Raw genomic sequence first — 18,141 nt, 5'->3', positions numbered from 1 at the left:
AGTGGGAATACACTTAAGCACTACTTTAAGTGCTATAGTTATGAGTAAAATAATCCAAATTACTATTGCAGAATACATGACTGTAAGCAACAAATTAAAATACATATCAGTTTACTCTCTATGCAAAATACTTTGCATGCATAAGGTTTTAACATTTAAATAACTGCCTGGCTATTGGGTGGAATTCAGTGTCATTCTGGATTACTGGGGCAGAGAGAAAAAATTTCATGAACACACAGATTGACAGTAGACTTTTATTAACATATCTTACAATGCCAATTATTGTATTCCTAGTTTTGTACTCTTCTGATGTGTTATAAAGATTGATTTAGAGTCTACAGTAATGTACTGTATTTAAATGATCATTCATACAGGATATCACACCAGAACATTTGAGACACACACACCACTCTAGTTTGGACCTGTTATTTTTCAAGGTTAGCTTAATAAAGTAGGATTTAAAAAGTTATGGGGGAAATAAAAATCCTTGTTTAGCAGCATGCAAGGATATTCAAGTACAATTTTTCAACCAAGAAATTTTTTGTTATTTTTAAATGGACTGGTGACTAATTCACCAGTACTATAATAACCACTATGAAATACTCAAATGTTGAAGTTAAGGCTAATAGTTTTACTTCACATCCATATGCACAATCAGAGAACATTCTGTTTTAAATAAAACACAGAAATCAAATTCTGGACACACTATCTCTCGTAAATAAAGCATTGGAGCTTCAAACTACAGATCACTCAAGTTCATGAGCCCTGTAATAATGTTATGCTGGCAATGTACAGAATCTTTTTGCTCTTTAACCACACTTACAAAATGGCCTGATATTCTTAATGAGCAATGCAAAAATATCACAGGCAGAACTTATAATACAGTATCAAAAAAGTAATATTTTGGAAAAGACACAGCCATTTAGTCAGTGAAACAGAGTAATTCTAATCTTATAGGAAGTACTGTAATACTTTTGAAATATATATATATATTTATATGTATGTATAAAAAACAGTATCCTTTATTGTAGGGTTTTTCAAATTGCAGGTATCCAGAAAAACTCATCCTTTTCCTTCAGTGTGTTCTTGATTGCTATACAGTCATTTTATTTCCCCTATACACTTTTCACTAGATAATGATTTCCACTGGGGAATTGTTTTCTTTGTATATGTGGCTTTATCATAAGATGTTTTTATTTTACACATACAAAGTTTATTTTACACGCAAGCTGTGGGAGTCAAAACTACCAGGAACTGCTTGGTAGTACTGTATGAAATAGCCCACAAATGTCCAAGACTTGTGAAAAACAACAGTAGCAATATATTACATACTAGTATTTTGACTATAATCTTTCCTACCTACTTACGCTATGGGTTTTAGCCCAGTTATGCCTCTTCTCAATAATGTTTTAGTCCTCTAAGCATAAACTGTTCTGGCATTCATCCAGTGAGGCTGCACATGCACTGGTAGCTCATCTTGGCTACGTCTGTTGAATTTTCTTTTTTTTTTTTTTTTATTTTTCCTTTTTAGGAAACTAAGCAGAAAGAACAGTGATTACTTTAAACAAATACAATATTGAGGAACCTCCTGAAATGGCAGTAAAGATACAAAATTATGTTTTATTTCTAGAATAGCCTGCACATTCCTAATGCAATCATTCTGAAACATACATCTGGTTTGGAATGTTTAGGCAGGCTTATGGTTGTTATTCTTGTAACTGGGATCTGCTATGTTGGGCACCATACAAATTCCCTATATACAGCAATTTCTGTATATTATCATTAACAATTTATTCAAATGATATGAAAAAAAGGAAAAGCTCCTTCCTGGAAAAAAAATGAAAACAGAATGTGTGTTCTGGATTACATGAAGAGCAGTAAGATACCTAATTTACAGGTATTTCATTTACTTATGGAGAAAAAAAAATGAAGTTCCTGAGAATGTGTAAGTTTTCAGTAATGCCTGAAATATTTCAATAGACCTCTATAAGTGAAATACTCTTTAAAATTCACCTTCCAGAAGAATTAGTACCATGCAGTCTCATAGTTGTTTTACAGACCTAATTACAAATGCCTATCAAGTCAAAACCTCAAGCCAACACAAAAAAGGCAAAGAAATTTTATCCAACATATTTAATAGATGTAATAGACATATACACCGTTTCAGCAAAAATTGCTAAAAACTCAACTCCATGCAAAGAAAAGTAAAACCCAGAGAGCTACCCCTGGAGCTTCTAAACAACTCCAAGTAAATTTGTGCTTCTTAACAATAATGGACTTTAAATAACACAAGAAAAATAGACTACTGAGTGCAATAAGATTGCTCACACCATTTTGAGGATTTAATTTCAATTATTGTATCATTCTTTTGTAGCAATAACAGCTCATTTTGCACAGATTTCACATGTTGACAAAGTTCCATTTCCCTTTTATGCCCATACCCACTTCCACCTCGAGCCAAGGAGCGAAACTCCCATTCAGTTAAAGCTATGTCAGTCAAAATGCATTCATTCATGGTAACAGCAGTTATATGGTGGGCAAATGATGATGGCGATGATTTACAAGCCATTATAATGTGGCCCCCATCTTTTATTGATATGATCAAAAGTATGAGACACCCACTGCTGTTCAAGCACTTTGTATCTTTCCTTGCATATGTACAGGGGTTTACCACGTCTGTGGAGGAAAAAAAAAGGGAAGAAGAAAACAAATGGTTAATATGCCAAGTAAATGGAAAGATGCTTCATTACATAATCAACACAATACTCATACAACTTTTTTGCAGGGTAAACATGCATTTTTATTAGTATGGGGTTTTCATGTTTGCTTCTGGTAGTGTAACTGCCGGGACTTCCCTTCCTTACATTGGATAGCAGAATCCAGAAACAATCACTTGTTTTCTCAGTCATGTGTAGCTTGGAAGTCATGCTCCATCCCTACACCGAAATCCAACTGTCTTGTTGGATAAAAGGCCATACAACAACATTGGGAGATAAGTGTTTCCCAGCATAACACAGAATTAACCATAGTTGGGAATGGCAACATAGAAATCTGTCTGCTGGGCTCCTGGTATAACTCCAATGATCATGACTACACCACCTCTGGGCCAAAATATCCCCAAAAACCCAAGCCAATAAAAGTCATAAAAAATGTGTAGAAAAAGTATAAGTACTTGTTCCATTTTTCCACACAAGGAAGGTTGAGATCTATTATTATCAGTTATTGCATGTTACAAGACAAAGTTGATCTACAAAGAGGCACCAACAATGAAACACAGCTGTAATGAAAACATTACCTGAGATCTCTGTCTTCTTCACCATGTGCGTCGAGATAAACAGAACCCCAAAGGCAGAAACGATGGCCTCGTATGATGATGATTACAGATGCGTTAATCAAAAGGAATATTCCTGTCCCAGCTCCACAGTTTTGAGAATGCTGTAGTGTTATGGGTGTAGAAAGGCAAGAGTGCAAAGATTCTGTTAATATCTGCCAACTTCATAACAGAAGAAATTTTTAAAAATATACTTTGTTTTCCTTCAAATACCATGCAGACATTATTGAGTAAGAGTTTGCCAAAGGATAGCCTGCCCCAAAATTTTCCACCCAAACTAGAATTCAGTGTCTTGTGCTGCCATAACACCACCTGCATATAAAAATGTTTCCCTGCGCAGCAAGGGAAGATATTTGTTACCATGTAAAAAACTGAATTACAAAAAAATAAGCAAAAATATTATGTACAATATTTTGAATTTGTTGTTGTACAGCAAACTGTAGAGGATTAGCAAATATTTTCCACAGATGGCAAAAACAGGAGAAAGTATTTAGAAAAACTTAGTATTACCTCTTTTACAACAGTCTATATTGTTAAACATTTGCTTTCTCAATCCATGCTCACAGATCTAGTCTATGGCTCTAACAGACTAACACAAATCTAATAAAATTTTTCTTTTAGCAATTCTTGTTTTGTTGACTATGTCATTTATCTCTATGACTACCACAATATATATTCATCAATTCATTTTAGCAATTAAAAATGCACCCTTCCTATATAGTTTAATTACAACTAAAAGCTATAATCCCATGAACTACAACAAGAATTAACTATATGAATTTTTAATTCCTTTTTAAATAAAATTGTGTTTTCATGAAGCTTGAAACCTTAAATGTAACTATAAATTCTACTGTAAATTTTGCCCACCCTTTATTCTTCCATCATATTAACATAATGAGAGAGAAAGGTGAGTTCAAACAATTTCAAAACAGTCCAAAATCCCTCTGACATTTTATGCCCTATTTGTAAATATCTCTCTAACAAACTGCTCTCACAGTTTTGTCAAGTCCATGTAGTTCCAGTCTTCCCCTAACTGTTCAATGGAAGTAAAGAGAAAACCTATCAAAGCAAACCTTTATTACAGTCTGAAAAACAATAATAGATGTCATCCAACTCAGGCTCCTTATATGCCAACTAGAAAACTTTGCTACTGCAAAAGTCAAAGACCTTAAATCAGCACCTACATAGTTACAGTCTGTAGATCTCTAGTAGGTGGTTGGGTATCAGAAAATACTCAAATCAACAACAGACTGGTTTTTTAGGTACTTGGAAAGCGAGGAAACAAACCAGAGGAAACAAACCAGAGGAAAATTAAAATAATATATGAACAACCTGAGTGTAAAAAATTTCAACTGGCTGTGAATGAAAACCACGTGTCAACATTACACACAGTGGCTTTGTAGGACTTTCACAAAAAGGAGAAATAGGTTGCTATGCAATTAAATTGCCCTCCAGAATCTAATCTAGGTGTATCCCTCAGAAATAAGCACTAAACTCTACAACTGGGAGTTAGACTAGATGACCCTTCCTTGAAGGGTCTCAAACTACTCTAAGATTACATAAACACATTTTGAAAAGAAAACCATCAAAACTAAGCAAAAAAATATCAGTGAGTGTGAGAATCAATTACAGAATTTGAATTAACTCTCTCTTACCAGTACGCATTCACAGTAGCTCTGTTGTTTACAGCATAGTCCTTTCAAGCATACAAAAGTACCACAAACTAAACAAACAGCAGGATCTTTAGGAACCTTGGTACAAACAGAACAAGTTTTTCTGTGATAATACTGAAAAATGGTATTGTAATTCTCAGGCAACTGAAGGAGGCGTGGCAAGTCCCACTTAGGTTCCTGGATAAGCAAAGCCTACAAATAAGGGAAGAATATGTATCAGTTCAGACAATTTTTTAAAACATTCATCTTTTCTAAAAAAAAAAAAAACAGAGAATACCAAATAAAAGAAACATGCAGTTTAAAAATAGCTCATTTCTTTTGCATTTCATAGATTTAGAAGTCAAATATCACCTTGTAATAGTCACCTGCTCCTGACTGATTACCCTACCCACATGCACTCATGTTTCATTCTTTGTAACAGGTACAAAATGGCACTAGCCTTTTCCCCAGGATGTTTTCTAAATGTGACATATTTTAAGTGCAAAAACCTTCACAGCTAAAACAAGAGGATTAAGAGTCACCTACAGGAAAGACTCTCAATCCCTGCACTAAGTTTGCTTGGCAGTATCAAGGTGTTACTCCCAAACTCTGGCACTGACTATGAAAGCTGTCTCCCAGCTAAAATTTAGACTCAAATTTTCAAAAACAGAACTGTAGTTAATCTCTGTAAATGATATTTGAAGATATCTGCCCATTTTTCAAAACTGTACTGGACACACGCCATTAAGAAGTTACCAGAACTCACAATTTTTGATAAGACAGGCACTACCTGTCTTAAATACTACTTTGAAAAGCCTAACTCTTCTCATTTGCTCATAAAATCACTGTCCAATTTTATGTTGGGTTTTTTCTTGGTTGGCGGTTGGGGGGTGGGGGTTAAAGAGAAACACGTTTTCCTTCAACATAGCAATTTTTTTCTGTGTTTATAACTGATGGGAACAGTTGTCAGATGGAATCTTTTTTGCAAGGTCCAAAAATTTTTTTACGAGTGCATGACCTTGAAACCTAAATTGCAAAAAAGAAAAAAAAAAAGAAGAGAAAGAAATACTGCAGTTGTACCTGGTTACTTTCCAATCATGGGAAGAATGCTATCAATTTCACTGCAATCTATAATGTCTAACAGATTATCAGGAACTCTATTTTGAGATTAATATGGCTATTCAAATTTCACAGGAACAATCCTGTTGCAGAGTGAGGAATGCATCTGGCTTTCCCCTGACACCACAGATTTAGAAGAGGGGAACTTGTTTTGCAGAAAAGGGGGACTTGAATTTGAGATGCAGCTTTGTCATCAAAACAATGCACTCATGTTGAAACATCTCCATTTCACAACTGATTATTTCAGTTGCACTAACTCAAGTCTTGGTATTATTTCTTTAACCTTCAGAAAAAAAGGTACCATCTTTCATCAGTAACTATTAAACAGATTTTAACATTTTCATCTTTTTCAGTTTTGCAACTGAAGATGTAATGTTTTACAGTAAATTAAAACACTCAAGGAAAAGTTCTGATACCTATTTTTCTTCAAGTTTCTATTACCCTTTATTGGCTGCAGGGGCAGAAGATAGGTGCACACTTAGCATCACCTAAGGATGGTGTTTCTATATTTTGTCTCCAGCAGTTATAAAAATCACACAGGTCTTCTTATTCCTGTTTTTAGCCAATTCAACCCACATCCACCTACTAATATTTCCCATTACAATTTCTCTCTCATATACAAGCTACATTTTCTGATTCTTAGCCAAAGCAACAGTATATGCACATAATGAATCAAGCAATAAATAGCTGCTTCCATATAATGAATATTTTGGAAAAAATAATATTGCTACATACCTTTACTTGATCTGGATGTCTACTTGCAAATGAAGCCAGTTCTGAGCACCACTGTGATATCATGTCAAATGCTGGCACTGGCCAATCAAGACAAGAGGCACTGGTGAACTGATGAGCTGACTGAAAGGATGGTAATAGACCCAGGCAGCTTGCAAGAACGGTGAATTCTTCATCTTCCTTTTAGTCATGAAATCAGAGAGGTTTAAATTAATACCTAGACCCTTAATTTTTAAGTAGTTTATAAAAAATAGATGTATTTCAATAAAAAAGTATTCTAGTATTAAGATGCAAATCGTCATGCTTAGTGACACAGGAAGGTTCAATTTCACCAGGTAACTTCAAACTGGACTCTTGAAACAAAAAAATTGTCAGAAAAAAACTCCAAAACCAACCAACCAACCAAATTTAAAACCTCCACCCAAAGCAAACCCCACAGACAAAACACAACTCCCCCACAAAAACCACAAATCCGGAAAAACAGAAACAAAACAAGAAAGCCCCAAACTCCACAATAAGTTGTTTTCTGTTTAGCATCCCAAACTAGCTAACAGCTGTTTTAAAAAGGAGATGATGTTGAGGCAAGGAAAAGAGGGAACTGACCTGAATTAAACTCTACTTTAATTAGTCATAGAACTTTAACATAATTGTCTGCTGATGCAATGTCTATGAGATTGAAGTATTCATAGGCATTAAGAAAATCAGTACTGAATTCCATTGTATGTGGAATTACACCATCTCTGCAAATGCTGAACAAGTTTTAAAAGTATGTTGGTATTTTACGAGACATTTACCTATGACCTAATTAAATAAGCATGACTTTGCTGAATTTTAAGAATATAATACCATATTTTGAAAACTGCAGTGCTATATGATTGAAAAGAAATCCTAGGATAGAAAATGTATACCATGAAAAAGACAACCTTAAAGTTCTAGTTTTTGATCTCTAGCTTTTATATGGAAACATTTGAGTGTGCCCTTCTCATTCTGTACCTGACAACTAGGCAAATCCCCTCCAAAGAGATGGTGTTGAAGAAGGCTTGTGATCCTGAGGAAAGGCAGGCAGAACTGCTGCAGATAGCACTCTACAGAATCCGGATTTACCTAGACAGGAGGAAGCTATTACTGAATTCTGTCCCAGGTAAATTATCCCGTAGCAGGGAAAGTCCAATATGAACCGAGTATTTTTTTAAGCATATTATATAAATGACTGCATCAAACATACATTCCAAAGGCCAGCATTTCACTAATAATCTGAAATACCTCTGTAGGTTTTCTTCCCCCTTGACAAATGGATTTTCTACTTAAATATTCACTTTTTCAAGTTTCTGAAAGGTCTTTCATACTTATGATTAAAACCCATATATATTATGCAATTATAAGAAGTATTTGTCAATAACTTTTCTCAATGTGGCACTGACCACATCTGATATTATTAAAAGCGACAGAGGTATTTGCAGAAGCAAACTGTCCCAAAGGGATACGCTTTGATCTAGAAAATAAAGAGCTGTACTGCAAGTCTTTAGCAAGATCAGAGAAAAATCATTATAACAACGAGGCAAAAACACTTCAAGGGGATGTTGTGGATGAATTTTCCAGAAATTTGCCAGTACCACTGCTAGTTCTTCAGTCTCTTCTTCTTCATATATCTTCCCCTTAGACAGTTCACTAATCACGTGACCCAGCAACACTTCCCAAGACTTTTCTCCACTGGATGTATTCTGCAAATGAGAAGAAAGGAAATCCAAAAAGAACTGATTATAAAAAGAAGCAAGTGTTTCTGTAATAGCAACAGCAATGAAGAATATTTCCTTTTCATCAACACGTGACTATTGACCTACAAAGATACACAATACTTAAAAAATTAAGAGCAACTATATAATTTTTCAGAAAGGGACTGCATTTACCTCAAGAGTGAAATGCGAATTGCTACTTGAATTACTTATGTTCTAAACAGAGTGCTTTATGAAAGCTGTTGTGTAACATTTACATTTCACATTTTCTCTGTGAGTATATAAATGTTTACTTTAAAACTAGAAAGAATCACTTCACAGATACATCTTGTTCTGACAGAATTTTGATTCTAATACAAAATCTTTTTTTAAAAAAGTAATTTTTGAAAACATACCAACGAGAATAAATGACAAAACACTTGCTACATATTTTAAGTTAAAATGAATCTATCAGAAAGTACAAAGTTGCATTTGGAATGAACAATGTCTACTACAGATGGAAAATATATTTAGTGTAAAGAATAAATAGCCACTTAGCTTTTGCCATAGCAATTACATTTGAAAGGCAACACAGAAAGCCTTAAGAAATAAAAGGCAGTATTCTCATAAGTATTTTTCCAAGTCAGAATGAATTCTACTTGGAAAAAGATGACTGGATATGAATTTGGAGTTCTGTTAGTATATTATCAACACAACAAACAAGGGAGTGGAACATTACTGTGATTCTTTAAAGAAACCAAATACTTCAGTACATACTTATGTATATAATTCACCACTTGGTTTCTTTAGTGCATTTTGACATCAACTTTCATTCTCCATTTTAGATGGGGTCTTCACCTTTCATACTGGGACCATACACTTACTGTTTATGCTTGTAGTCAAAGAACCAGAAGGCAACACACACTTAATTCAGCAGCTAAGACAAACCTTCTTTCTATATTATTCCTGGAAGTTTACTCCACAGCCATTTACTGTGTGCTTCCTATGACACCATAACACACCTTGCAAAGATAATAAGGGTGAATTTGGGTTTCAAAAGTACAATATCCACTTCTCAGCCCTGCTGGGAAATTAAACTCTTCATGTTGTTTGATCATTTTACATAAATATAGGGCGAAGTTTTCAGCCCTTGTTTAATGTCTGGAATACCAAACTGCAATAGATTCACTTGGCATTATCCATAGACAAAAGTTAAGTGAGGTGTCATCTGTGTAGTCATCCCAGGATTAAAATGTCAATCTTACTAGCAGAGAAGAAAAAGCCAAGCCGAACCATATGTTTTTAACCACTGGGGCTTAAAGAGACTTTAAAGAAAGAACTTGGGTTTCTAAATTAAAAACCAGCTTCCCTTGTGATGCATGAGGATGAGGGATACGCTCAGGAAGAGAAGGAGAAAGGGTGGGAGAGAGTAACAGGGAGTGTGTGATTACCATTGGCCAATCCTGAGTGCTTTAAACTGCAAAATTGTGTATCTTCCGAGAATCACTTAAGGAAACAATGAAAAAAACCTGATAACTAGCAACAACATCAAGCAAATGTCATTGTATTTCTAAGAAAATGACATTATACTGAAAGAAGGTCTGGATAGGGACCTAAAAAAATGAAGTACTGTCCAGTGATCCCAATGTAAAAAAAATTCTCATAGTAGCAGGCCAGTAGATAATTTGTCCTTAAGACATTGGAATTCTGACTGAATAGTATGACAAATTTAAGTTACATGTGAACAGACAGGCCATGCTTCTCAGTCTTTGTTTTATTTTACATCTAAGGCCCAGCTGTTGTATAAAGGGGTAATACCCATTTCTTCTCCTGGTTCCAACACTTGTATCCTTTCCTTTGGTCTGACATTGGCATTCTTCTGACCTTCTGGGAAAAGCAATCTGTGGAGCAAAAAGTTAACTGAAAGATTAAATGAATGCTGGTGCTAGTGCAGAGAACTTTGTCTTTGGTGGCAACCGGCTTTCAATCAGGTGAACTGAAATAGAAAGATGCATTGTCACTTTACTTGTAAATACTACCAAAAGTCAAGGAAACAATAGTGTCAAATCTCCTCCTCTGTCTCTTCATCACATGAGCACTCTCGACCACATAGTGAGAGAAATTTATATAGCTAGCCACAAATAGCACAAGCAAGTTGGAAAAGTCAAGAGGGCTTTTTCTCCAACAAGGCTGCCTGCTTTTTCTGTAGAGAAATGCATCAGATCAATGCCCATGGTTTATATAGCAAGACTTCAATTTCACAGGAAGAAAAGCTGCATTTACTGATTACAATCACTGCAACAAAGTAGAGACTGAAACGATAAAGATACAGCCTGTGAAACTTTAAAGTCTCATCATGTATACAAACCTGCAGAAATTGCACATACAGAAACAAATAACTGGATTTTGAAGCAGAAACAGATTATTACATGCAAAGCAGAAGTATCTGTTACATTCATACTAGAAATACTTAAGCAGAATTTCATAAATGTTTTCATAAACTAACCAACCTTTTTGAGAGCTCCTGACTCTTTCCATGCCATCCTATCTTCAGCACTGCATTTAACAGAAAGTGCTGCCAAGGCTTGAGTATACAATAAAGTGAACAGCACTTTTATAATGCAAGTGAAGTGTTCTGTAAAACAAAGAAAGTAATTTTTAAACATTTAATGTTTTTAGCAAATATAATGATTACAGAGTCTCTAGTTATGGAAATGATAATTCTGCTATACAAAGAACAGCCCCTCAAAACATACAAAACAACATATATTTACTGGCTTTCAGAAATGACTTGACAGCCACAGTGAACAGAACAAGTACAGGGCAAGTAATTTTCCACTGCTCCTTATTTTCATCTTAATCCTGGTTAGCAATGACTTCATCCTAGTGGCCTGGTGATAATAAAAGATTATATTTTGTCCAAGGGTTACATAAGTTAAGCTACTGGTTAATGTAGATGTAAGCAAATGCATTTCCTACCATCTCTTCTGCTGGCTCCAATCCAGGGTGACACATACAAATATTGGAAGAATTAAATTTTTAAAAAATCACCACAAGAATATCTAGCTTATCAGTTTCTAACCCTTCACTTCCAGATATGGATCCCACCATAAAACACTTGCTGCAAAACACTGAAGTGAGTACCTCACAAGAATACAGAAGGAAGACGGAAGGCAGACTGGCATTTACTGTATTTTCAAAGATCTTGATGATTTTTTTTTTATATTTAGAGGACTATTATTTCCTACAGCTAGGCTGCATGAGAAAGGTTTTAAATTTTTTTGGGGGACGCTAGCAACAGAAGCAAAATAAGACTTCCTAAAATGGAAACAGAAAAAAAAAAATAAGATAATTAACTGAAATGAAGCACTCCTTTTTTATCTTTTTACTTTAGGCTCTATTCCCAGTCCCAAATTATCTACTTTCTTTTTAAATCTAGTCAGATCAAAGATGTTTCTATCATCACTTACACCACTCCTTAAGCATAAACATAAGTAATATATATCTAAAAAAATGTAGACAAAAATGAGGGGTTTAAGAAGTCCTCTCAGGCTTTGAAGTCAAGCAAAACAATTTACATAAGCACCTCACAAAAACTGGGTTAAATTCATTCTTTCTTCCCAAAGGATTTAAACGAGTTTCATATGTGAAAATGAGGAGGCCAGGAAAATGAAACACCTTGCTTCTCCTTTCCTGCATCTAATATCAAAACCCATTACTAAATTATAAAATATACACAGGTAAGACTTCAGTACATAATTAAATTTGTGCAATAGCAATTGTGTGTATTTGTAACAAATGTTCACAAATCAATGCAGATGTGGATTTTGAAACATTTTAATGTCTCTGAGTATAAGCACTGTTTAAGAAGCTAAAAGATCATTTCTTATTACACAATTAAAATTAACTTTTCTGTTTATCTTCTTATGGAGCTTCTGTTAAACATGACGATGAATTGTCCTATACCTCATCCTCCTTTCTAGAGCAGGCAGCATTATATTGACACTTCCTCTGCACATGTCCCCAAGAGGAGGATTTAACCAGATCCCACTAGATCTTGAAGCTGTATTTTTTATCTCTGCTAAAACCTCCATTTTCTTAGCAATTCTACCCCTGAGGAATAAAAGCAGGCAAGCTTGCAGGAAATTTTCGGGGATGGAAATCTCCAAGATGAAACCACACACATTCAGAGAACTGTAAAAATTGCCTCTTTGGCCTGAGTTAAGAATTTGTTAAGAGTTAGAACTCAGGTACTGAGTTCTAACCCCTCCGCAGCAGATACAAGCAATCCAAATCAATTTCACACTGAAAGCATGAACAAATCCCCTGCATGCAGAGCAGCAAAGGCAGACTGCTGTCAACAGGCACCAGCCTGCCACAGCCACAGCATACTACATCTTGTAGCTCTGCTCAGGTGATTGCAGTGCATCAATTGCACATTTTAAAAAATCAGATTTTTGCTAAATAGAATTACTCTTTGTCATGGACAAAGAGTAATTCTATTTAGCAAAAGTCAGATTTTCCCCTACCCCTTAATACTAATTGTATTTTTCCCCCCTTAGTACTAATTGTTTTAAGTCAGATTTTCCCCCTCCTTAATATTAATTGTTCAATTAACCAGAAATATGTCTATCCCATATTATGTTTCAATTAAATGAATTATCTTGTACTTACTTACATGTATGTGACTCATAAATTACCATGAATTACATTTTTGGAGAATCCAGAATTGGACAAAAACTGCACACTCCCACATCTGGATCACCCTTGAGAAGTCCTGAATTCTGCACAAACTTCGTATTTCCCCTGCCCCCTCCCCCTCTTTGGAAAATATCTCAGGAGCAGCTCAGAGGCCACATGTTGTGTAATGAGCAACAAGGCTTTTTTATAGTCATAGAAACATCCCATGGGAAATATACTGAAACATCAGTCACTACATCAATTATCACTTCATTACTATGTTACCTCTTTAAATGCCATATATTTTGACAGCTGTAGGTACCCGTAATGCTAGAGCTGCTGCATTCTTGTCTGCTGCAAAGAGCAACTTTATTTGACTTCCTGCAGTGTGCTTATGGGGGCTGTGTGATGTTTTCCTGCTGCCCCCTTAGGCAGGCTGTGCTTTTGCTACATGATCTTTTCAATTTAATAATTCTAAAGCTTGCAAGTATGTGAAATAAACCACTGAGCAAAGTTCTGCACTAAAATGCATTTAGGACTCCTGCCCCATATCTGGTAGTCTGACAGTCTGAAAGTATTATTACTATGGCTAGGCCAATCTAATCAAAACAGCCTGATCCAGAACTTTTGTAATTATTTTTTATTAATACTGAGAAATTCTCTTACATTCCTATTTTTAAAGCTTTTTGGAACCAAATAATTTCAAAGCATTTCATCCCATTATATGCATCAACCAACATCCTTAAAAACTAAGTTTAAATAGGCAACACTTCCAGAACTCTAATTTAAACATTAGTGCAAGAAATGCACAGATGAATAAGCATATTACCAACAATTTAAATGTTTTCATTTCAATATCAAATTAGATTATATACCCTATGACAGAAGGAATCCACAAAGAGAACCAGATGCAAAATTAAGGATATAGGAAGTTTTTTACTAAATTTAGCAGGAGATCTTTGCATAAATAACTTTTTAATATTCTTCTTGATCAAAATCTTGAACACTTCTTTGAAAATACAACTTCACAACAAAGGGAGACAGCATTGAACTTCAGATAACCCATGAAAGGTGTATTAAAGTTCCAAGGTACAGATAAATATTTGAGCTTCCACATTGAAACTGGATAGTATTCAAGCTGATTACATCCATGCTACATTTAGTCAAGAGCCTTATCCAATAATTCAAAAAAGTGTTAGTGTTTGCCTGAAAGCTGCTTGCTGCACTTTTGTTGCATGTCATTCAAACTTAATAAAAAAAGAATCTGAAACTGAAAAAAAAAAGAAACTGAAATCACTAGAAGCTACACTCTGTATTTCTAGAAATCCGTACATGGAGTCCCAAGTCAGGTGGTGGGAAAATAAAACTTTTTACAATTGATGGTAATACGAAAGATGTCCAATTTCAATGAAATGACTCCAACAATTCAAAAACTGCAGAAAGGACTGAGTAGGGAGTGGGGCAGGGGGTGTTGGGGATTTGAATTCAATTTACAAAGACAGATTTAGGTTTTGATAACCACCAAGCCACTCTCTCCATTTCTGTACACACACCATCATTTGCAATTTCTGTAAGAAAGGAACTGGAAGCAAAATCTTTGTTTTGTATGGAGTCCCAGTTCACAACACTCCATCCTCTGTACAACAACTGCCACAGAACTGAATCAGAAAGCTTCTATGCAAAATGCTAAACATTTGAAGCCTTTAAAAGTTCTGCCCATGTCCTAGTATGAAACTCAAAAGAAAAAAGAAGTTTCACCAATGGTTTTAGTATCCTAAACACACTGTTTATTTTGCTTGCTACACTACACAGAGGTACACATAACAGTCTCATTCCCTTCTCTGCAAATTGGTTAATGCTTGTAAATACTCTGACCTCCACCATTAAATTTTTTCTGTAGCAGTCTTCTTTCTTTCTGATTGGTTCAGATCAATTTTTTCTTCTGAATGAAGAGGCTGAACAGTAATGACATTTTTATTGCTCTAATCTATGTCAGATTGAAAAAAATACCAACACCAATCCAGCAGTTAATAGGGAAGTTAATGCAATTCCCAGTCTGAATTTAAAATTAACAGTTAATAGGGAAGTTAATACAATTGACATCTGAAGGGCAAGAGATGAGATTTTGAGTCCTCCTTAAAAAGCACTATTTTAAAAAAAAACATGGTGTAAACAAAAAGGATTTTAACTACAAATTTGAAAAAAGATGTCATATTTGATGAAGGACACAATGCAACTTACTTAAGTCTTTTGTTAAAGGAATATACTGGAAATATCTGTCAGCATGCACAGGCCTCAGCCTCCTGTGTGTATCCCGGTGCAGAGCTAAGTGCACAGCTCCTGCACCCCAGGACAGGGCAAAGCAGCACAGACAATTCAGGAAGCAGTAGGGTCAAACAGAGATTTTGTTCACCCCTATCACTGACCTTGTGCTTACCATGAGAAACTTCACAACCCATTTTACCTTAGTTATACCTCAGCCCTCTACAAAGAATTAATAATATCGAATTTGACTCTGTGACCTACACACCCATTGTAAAAGTACCAAACAAATTCCTTATAATTTACTTTTGTGAACAACCAATCTACACCTCCAAACAGAATTATGAAAGACTTTCTTTTCGTTCTGCCTAACCATTTTGATGAAACAAAAATTAGGAAGATAAATGGCAATTTATCTCCAATTTAATGCTTCACAGATTTGAAATAGATACATTTATTTTCTATCTGCCAATTGCCATTTCCCTCTCAACTGCAACCTACAATAAACCTAAGAGCAAAGACAACACATGCTGATATGAGGCATTTCACAGAATTCTCCACAGAATGACCTACTATTAATTTAATGTTGTCTTTTCTAGAATAAAATATACTTTCTTAAATGGTGGTATTCAGTGCTTGGATATTGGCTACAAAGACATCACTGGTTTGTACTTTATCTTCAATACTTCCTTCCCTGAATTTCAGATGTTAGTCTCATTAAACTTTTATTTCCTGTTTTTATACTAGTTTGATTAAGTCCTTCCAATAGAGTTAATTTAAGTAGAACTGTAGTTTAAAAACAAAAGTACATTTCTGACAATAGTCTTCCTATACAAAAGCATGTACTTAACAATTTCATTTGATGATATTAAAGGTCCTTTCCTACCTAAATGGTTCTATGATTTTAAGTGTATTGAATTGAAAAAACAAACCCACAATGTTAACGGATACATATAGAGTAACTTTAGCTGAATTTAAACATTCAATACTGAGGACTGAATACCTCTTATGGGGAAACAGTTTCTACTAAGGTGTAAGCATCAAGAGCAGAATTCACCTATTAAAAAACTATCAAAATTCAGCAGATATCAAAACTGCCACACAGATCCCATGGGAGATATTCTGTTAATTGTCAATGAAAGAGTAAAGTGATACTTGCTTTTACTGTCCTCATTTTCAAATAAAGGTACAATTACAAATAATCAAGCCAGAGACCAGAGGGTCTCTGTATGTATGTATGTAATGTATCTTCCTATTCTGGAACATAAATTACCTATCAGCAAGAGGAACCAGGTTCAGCTGTTCCTTTTACACAGAAAAAGAAATTTAGGTTTTAAGACAGTTCTGATTTTATTAATAAAAGATTTAATTTTTTACTATCTATTTAATATTTATTCAAAATTATACTGTATACAGTTTCTATTGAAATTGCTGCATTACAGCAATTTATTATCTTTATATATGAACTCTCACATAACACTGCTGCAATTTAAGCTCTGAAATTCAAATTAAATTACAATCTTTCTAATTTTTCGCCTTTAGGCACTCAGTTCAACTTGAAGTATTGAGCTGTCCCTCTAAGCAAAAGATGAAGGTCAAACAAAGGACACTTTTCTTTCAGTAGAAATACTTAATAGGTTCCGCTCAGCTCTCGTATCTTCAATGAATAGTTGACTGATAAGGTAAAAAGACAGGGAACACAGATAAACCTGCCAACCCAGAACAAAAACTTCTGTTCAATGCCACCTTTTGTAGATAAGGCAGAAACATTATTTTAGAATACACAGTAGATCAGCTATGATTGATCGTCCTACAAACCATAATGAAAGCAGCGTCATCTACATAATAATTTAAATATTCATATTTCTGTAACATACCTTTGTGCAATGGCTGAGGCATGGTTAAAATCTGGATAAGCAAAAGGGATGAGACATCTCTGTAAAGCACGGGAACTTCTGGCAGTTCTTCACTTACCAGCCTGGAAATAAAAACAAAAGAAAATCACTTCTGATGCTATAAATCCATTTTCCTATTTTATTTTATTTTATATTTATTTTAAATAGTATTACATTTGAATCAAGCTTACAGAAATCTACTACTTGACAATTTGCTAACTGATCTCAATTTAAAAATTGATCTCAATTCAAAAATTTAATTTTATTCATATAATAACTCATGAGGAAATTACCATTTGGGTACCTGATTCTGTTGAAATGCTTTAAAACATTCAAAACTGCCTGAACTCATAATATCTATGTAGAGAGTCAATGAATACTCAGTTGAACTGGTTTCCAAAGCATGGCATTTTGCATGGATACAAGTAACCAGGCTGTAACAATAAAAAATCCTCAAAATACATTTCATGTTACAGGGAATGCCCCTGTTGGAAAACAGAGACCTTAGAAAAGCTCTTGCTTTCCTTCAGGTAAAGAAATGAAGGCTCAAGCAGCCATGACAGGTGGGATTATGCAATCTTAGACACAGTCTTTATTAAACTCCCTGGATGTCTAGAAGGAAGCAAATAAGCACAGTGATACTACAAACTTTTCAACTATCCAGATTTACTGACATAACAACATATTGTTTTCCTGTACTAAAAAGCAAAAAATGCTTGCAGATAGGAGGTAGTTTCTAGCTTTCTGTAGCAATATTC

At 34.7% G+C, this 18,141-nt stretch overlaps 1 protein-coding gene across 2 annotated transcripts in view; it reads right to left on the bottom strand.

Moving 5' to 3' along the window:
• Window positions 1-240: 240 nt before the first annotated feature.
• The window catches only part of UBR3 (ubiquitin protein ligase E3 component n-recognin 3), a 103,272-nt gene continuing 85,371 nt past the window's right edge, over window positions 241-18,141 (bottom strand). For both annotated transcript variants that reach the window (XM_030278420.4, XM_072932221.1), the window contains exons 33-40: window positions 17,366-17,466; window positions 11,057-11,181; window positions 8,448-8,555; window positions 7,828-7,938; window positions 6,838-7,014; window positions 4,987-5,196; window positions 3,296-3,435; window positions 241-2,676 (exon numbers count right to left, since the gene is read on the bottom strand). In XM_030278420.4, coding sequence (XP_030134280.1) covers window positions 2,559-2,676; window positions 3,296-3,435; window positions 4,987-5,196; window positions 6,838-7,014; window positions 7,828-7,938; window positions 8,448-8,555; window positions 11,057-11,181; window positions 17,366-17,466 — 1,090 coding nt within the window. In that variant the 3' untranslated portion in view covers window positions 241-2,558. The remainder of the gene's footprint in view (window positions 2,677-3,295; window positions 3,436-4,986; window positions 5,197-6,837; window positions 7,015-7,827; window positions 7,939-8,447; window positions 8,556-11,056; window positions 11,182-17,365; window positions 17,467-18,141) is intronic.

Source organism: Taeniopygia guttata, chromosome 7, assembly GCF_048771995.1.
Source record: "Taeniopygia guttata chromosome 7, bTaeGut7.mat, whole genome shotgun sequence".
NCBI lineage: Eukaryota > Metazoa > Chordata > Aves > Passeriformes > Estrildidae > Taeniopygia > Taeniopygia guttata.
The sequence above is the reverse complement of the archived record's forward strand: the minus strand, read 5'-3'. Positions and strand labels throughout refer to the sequence as shown.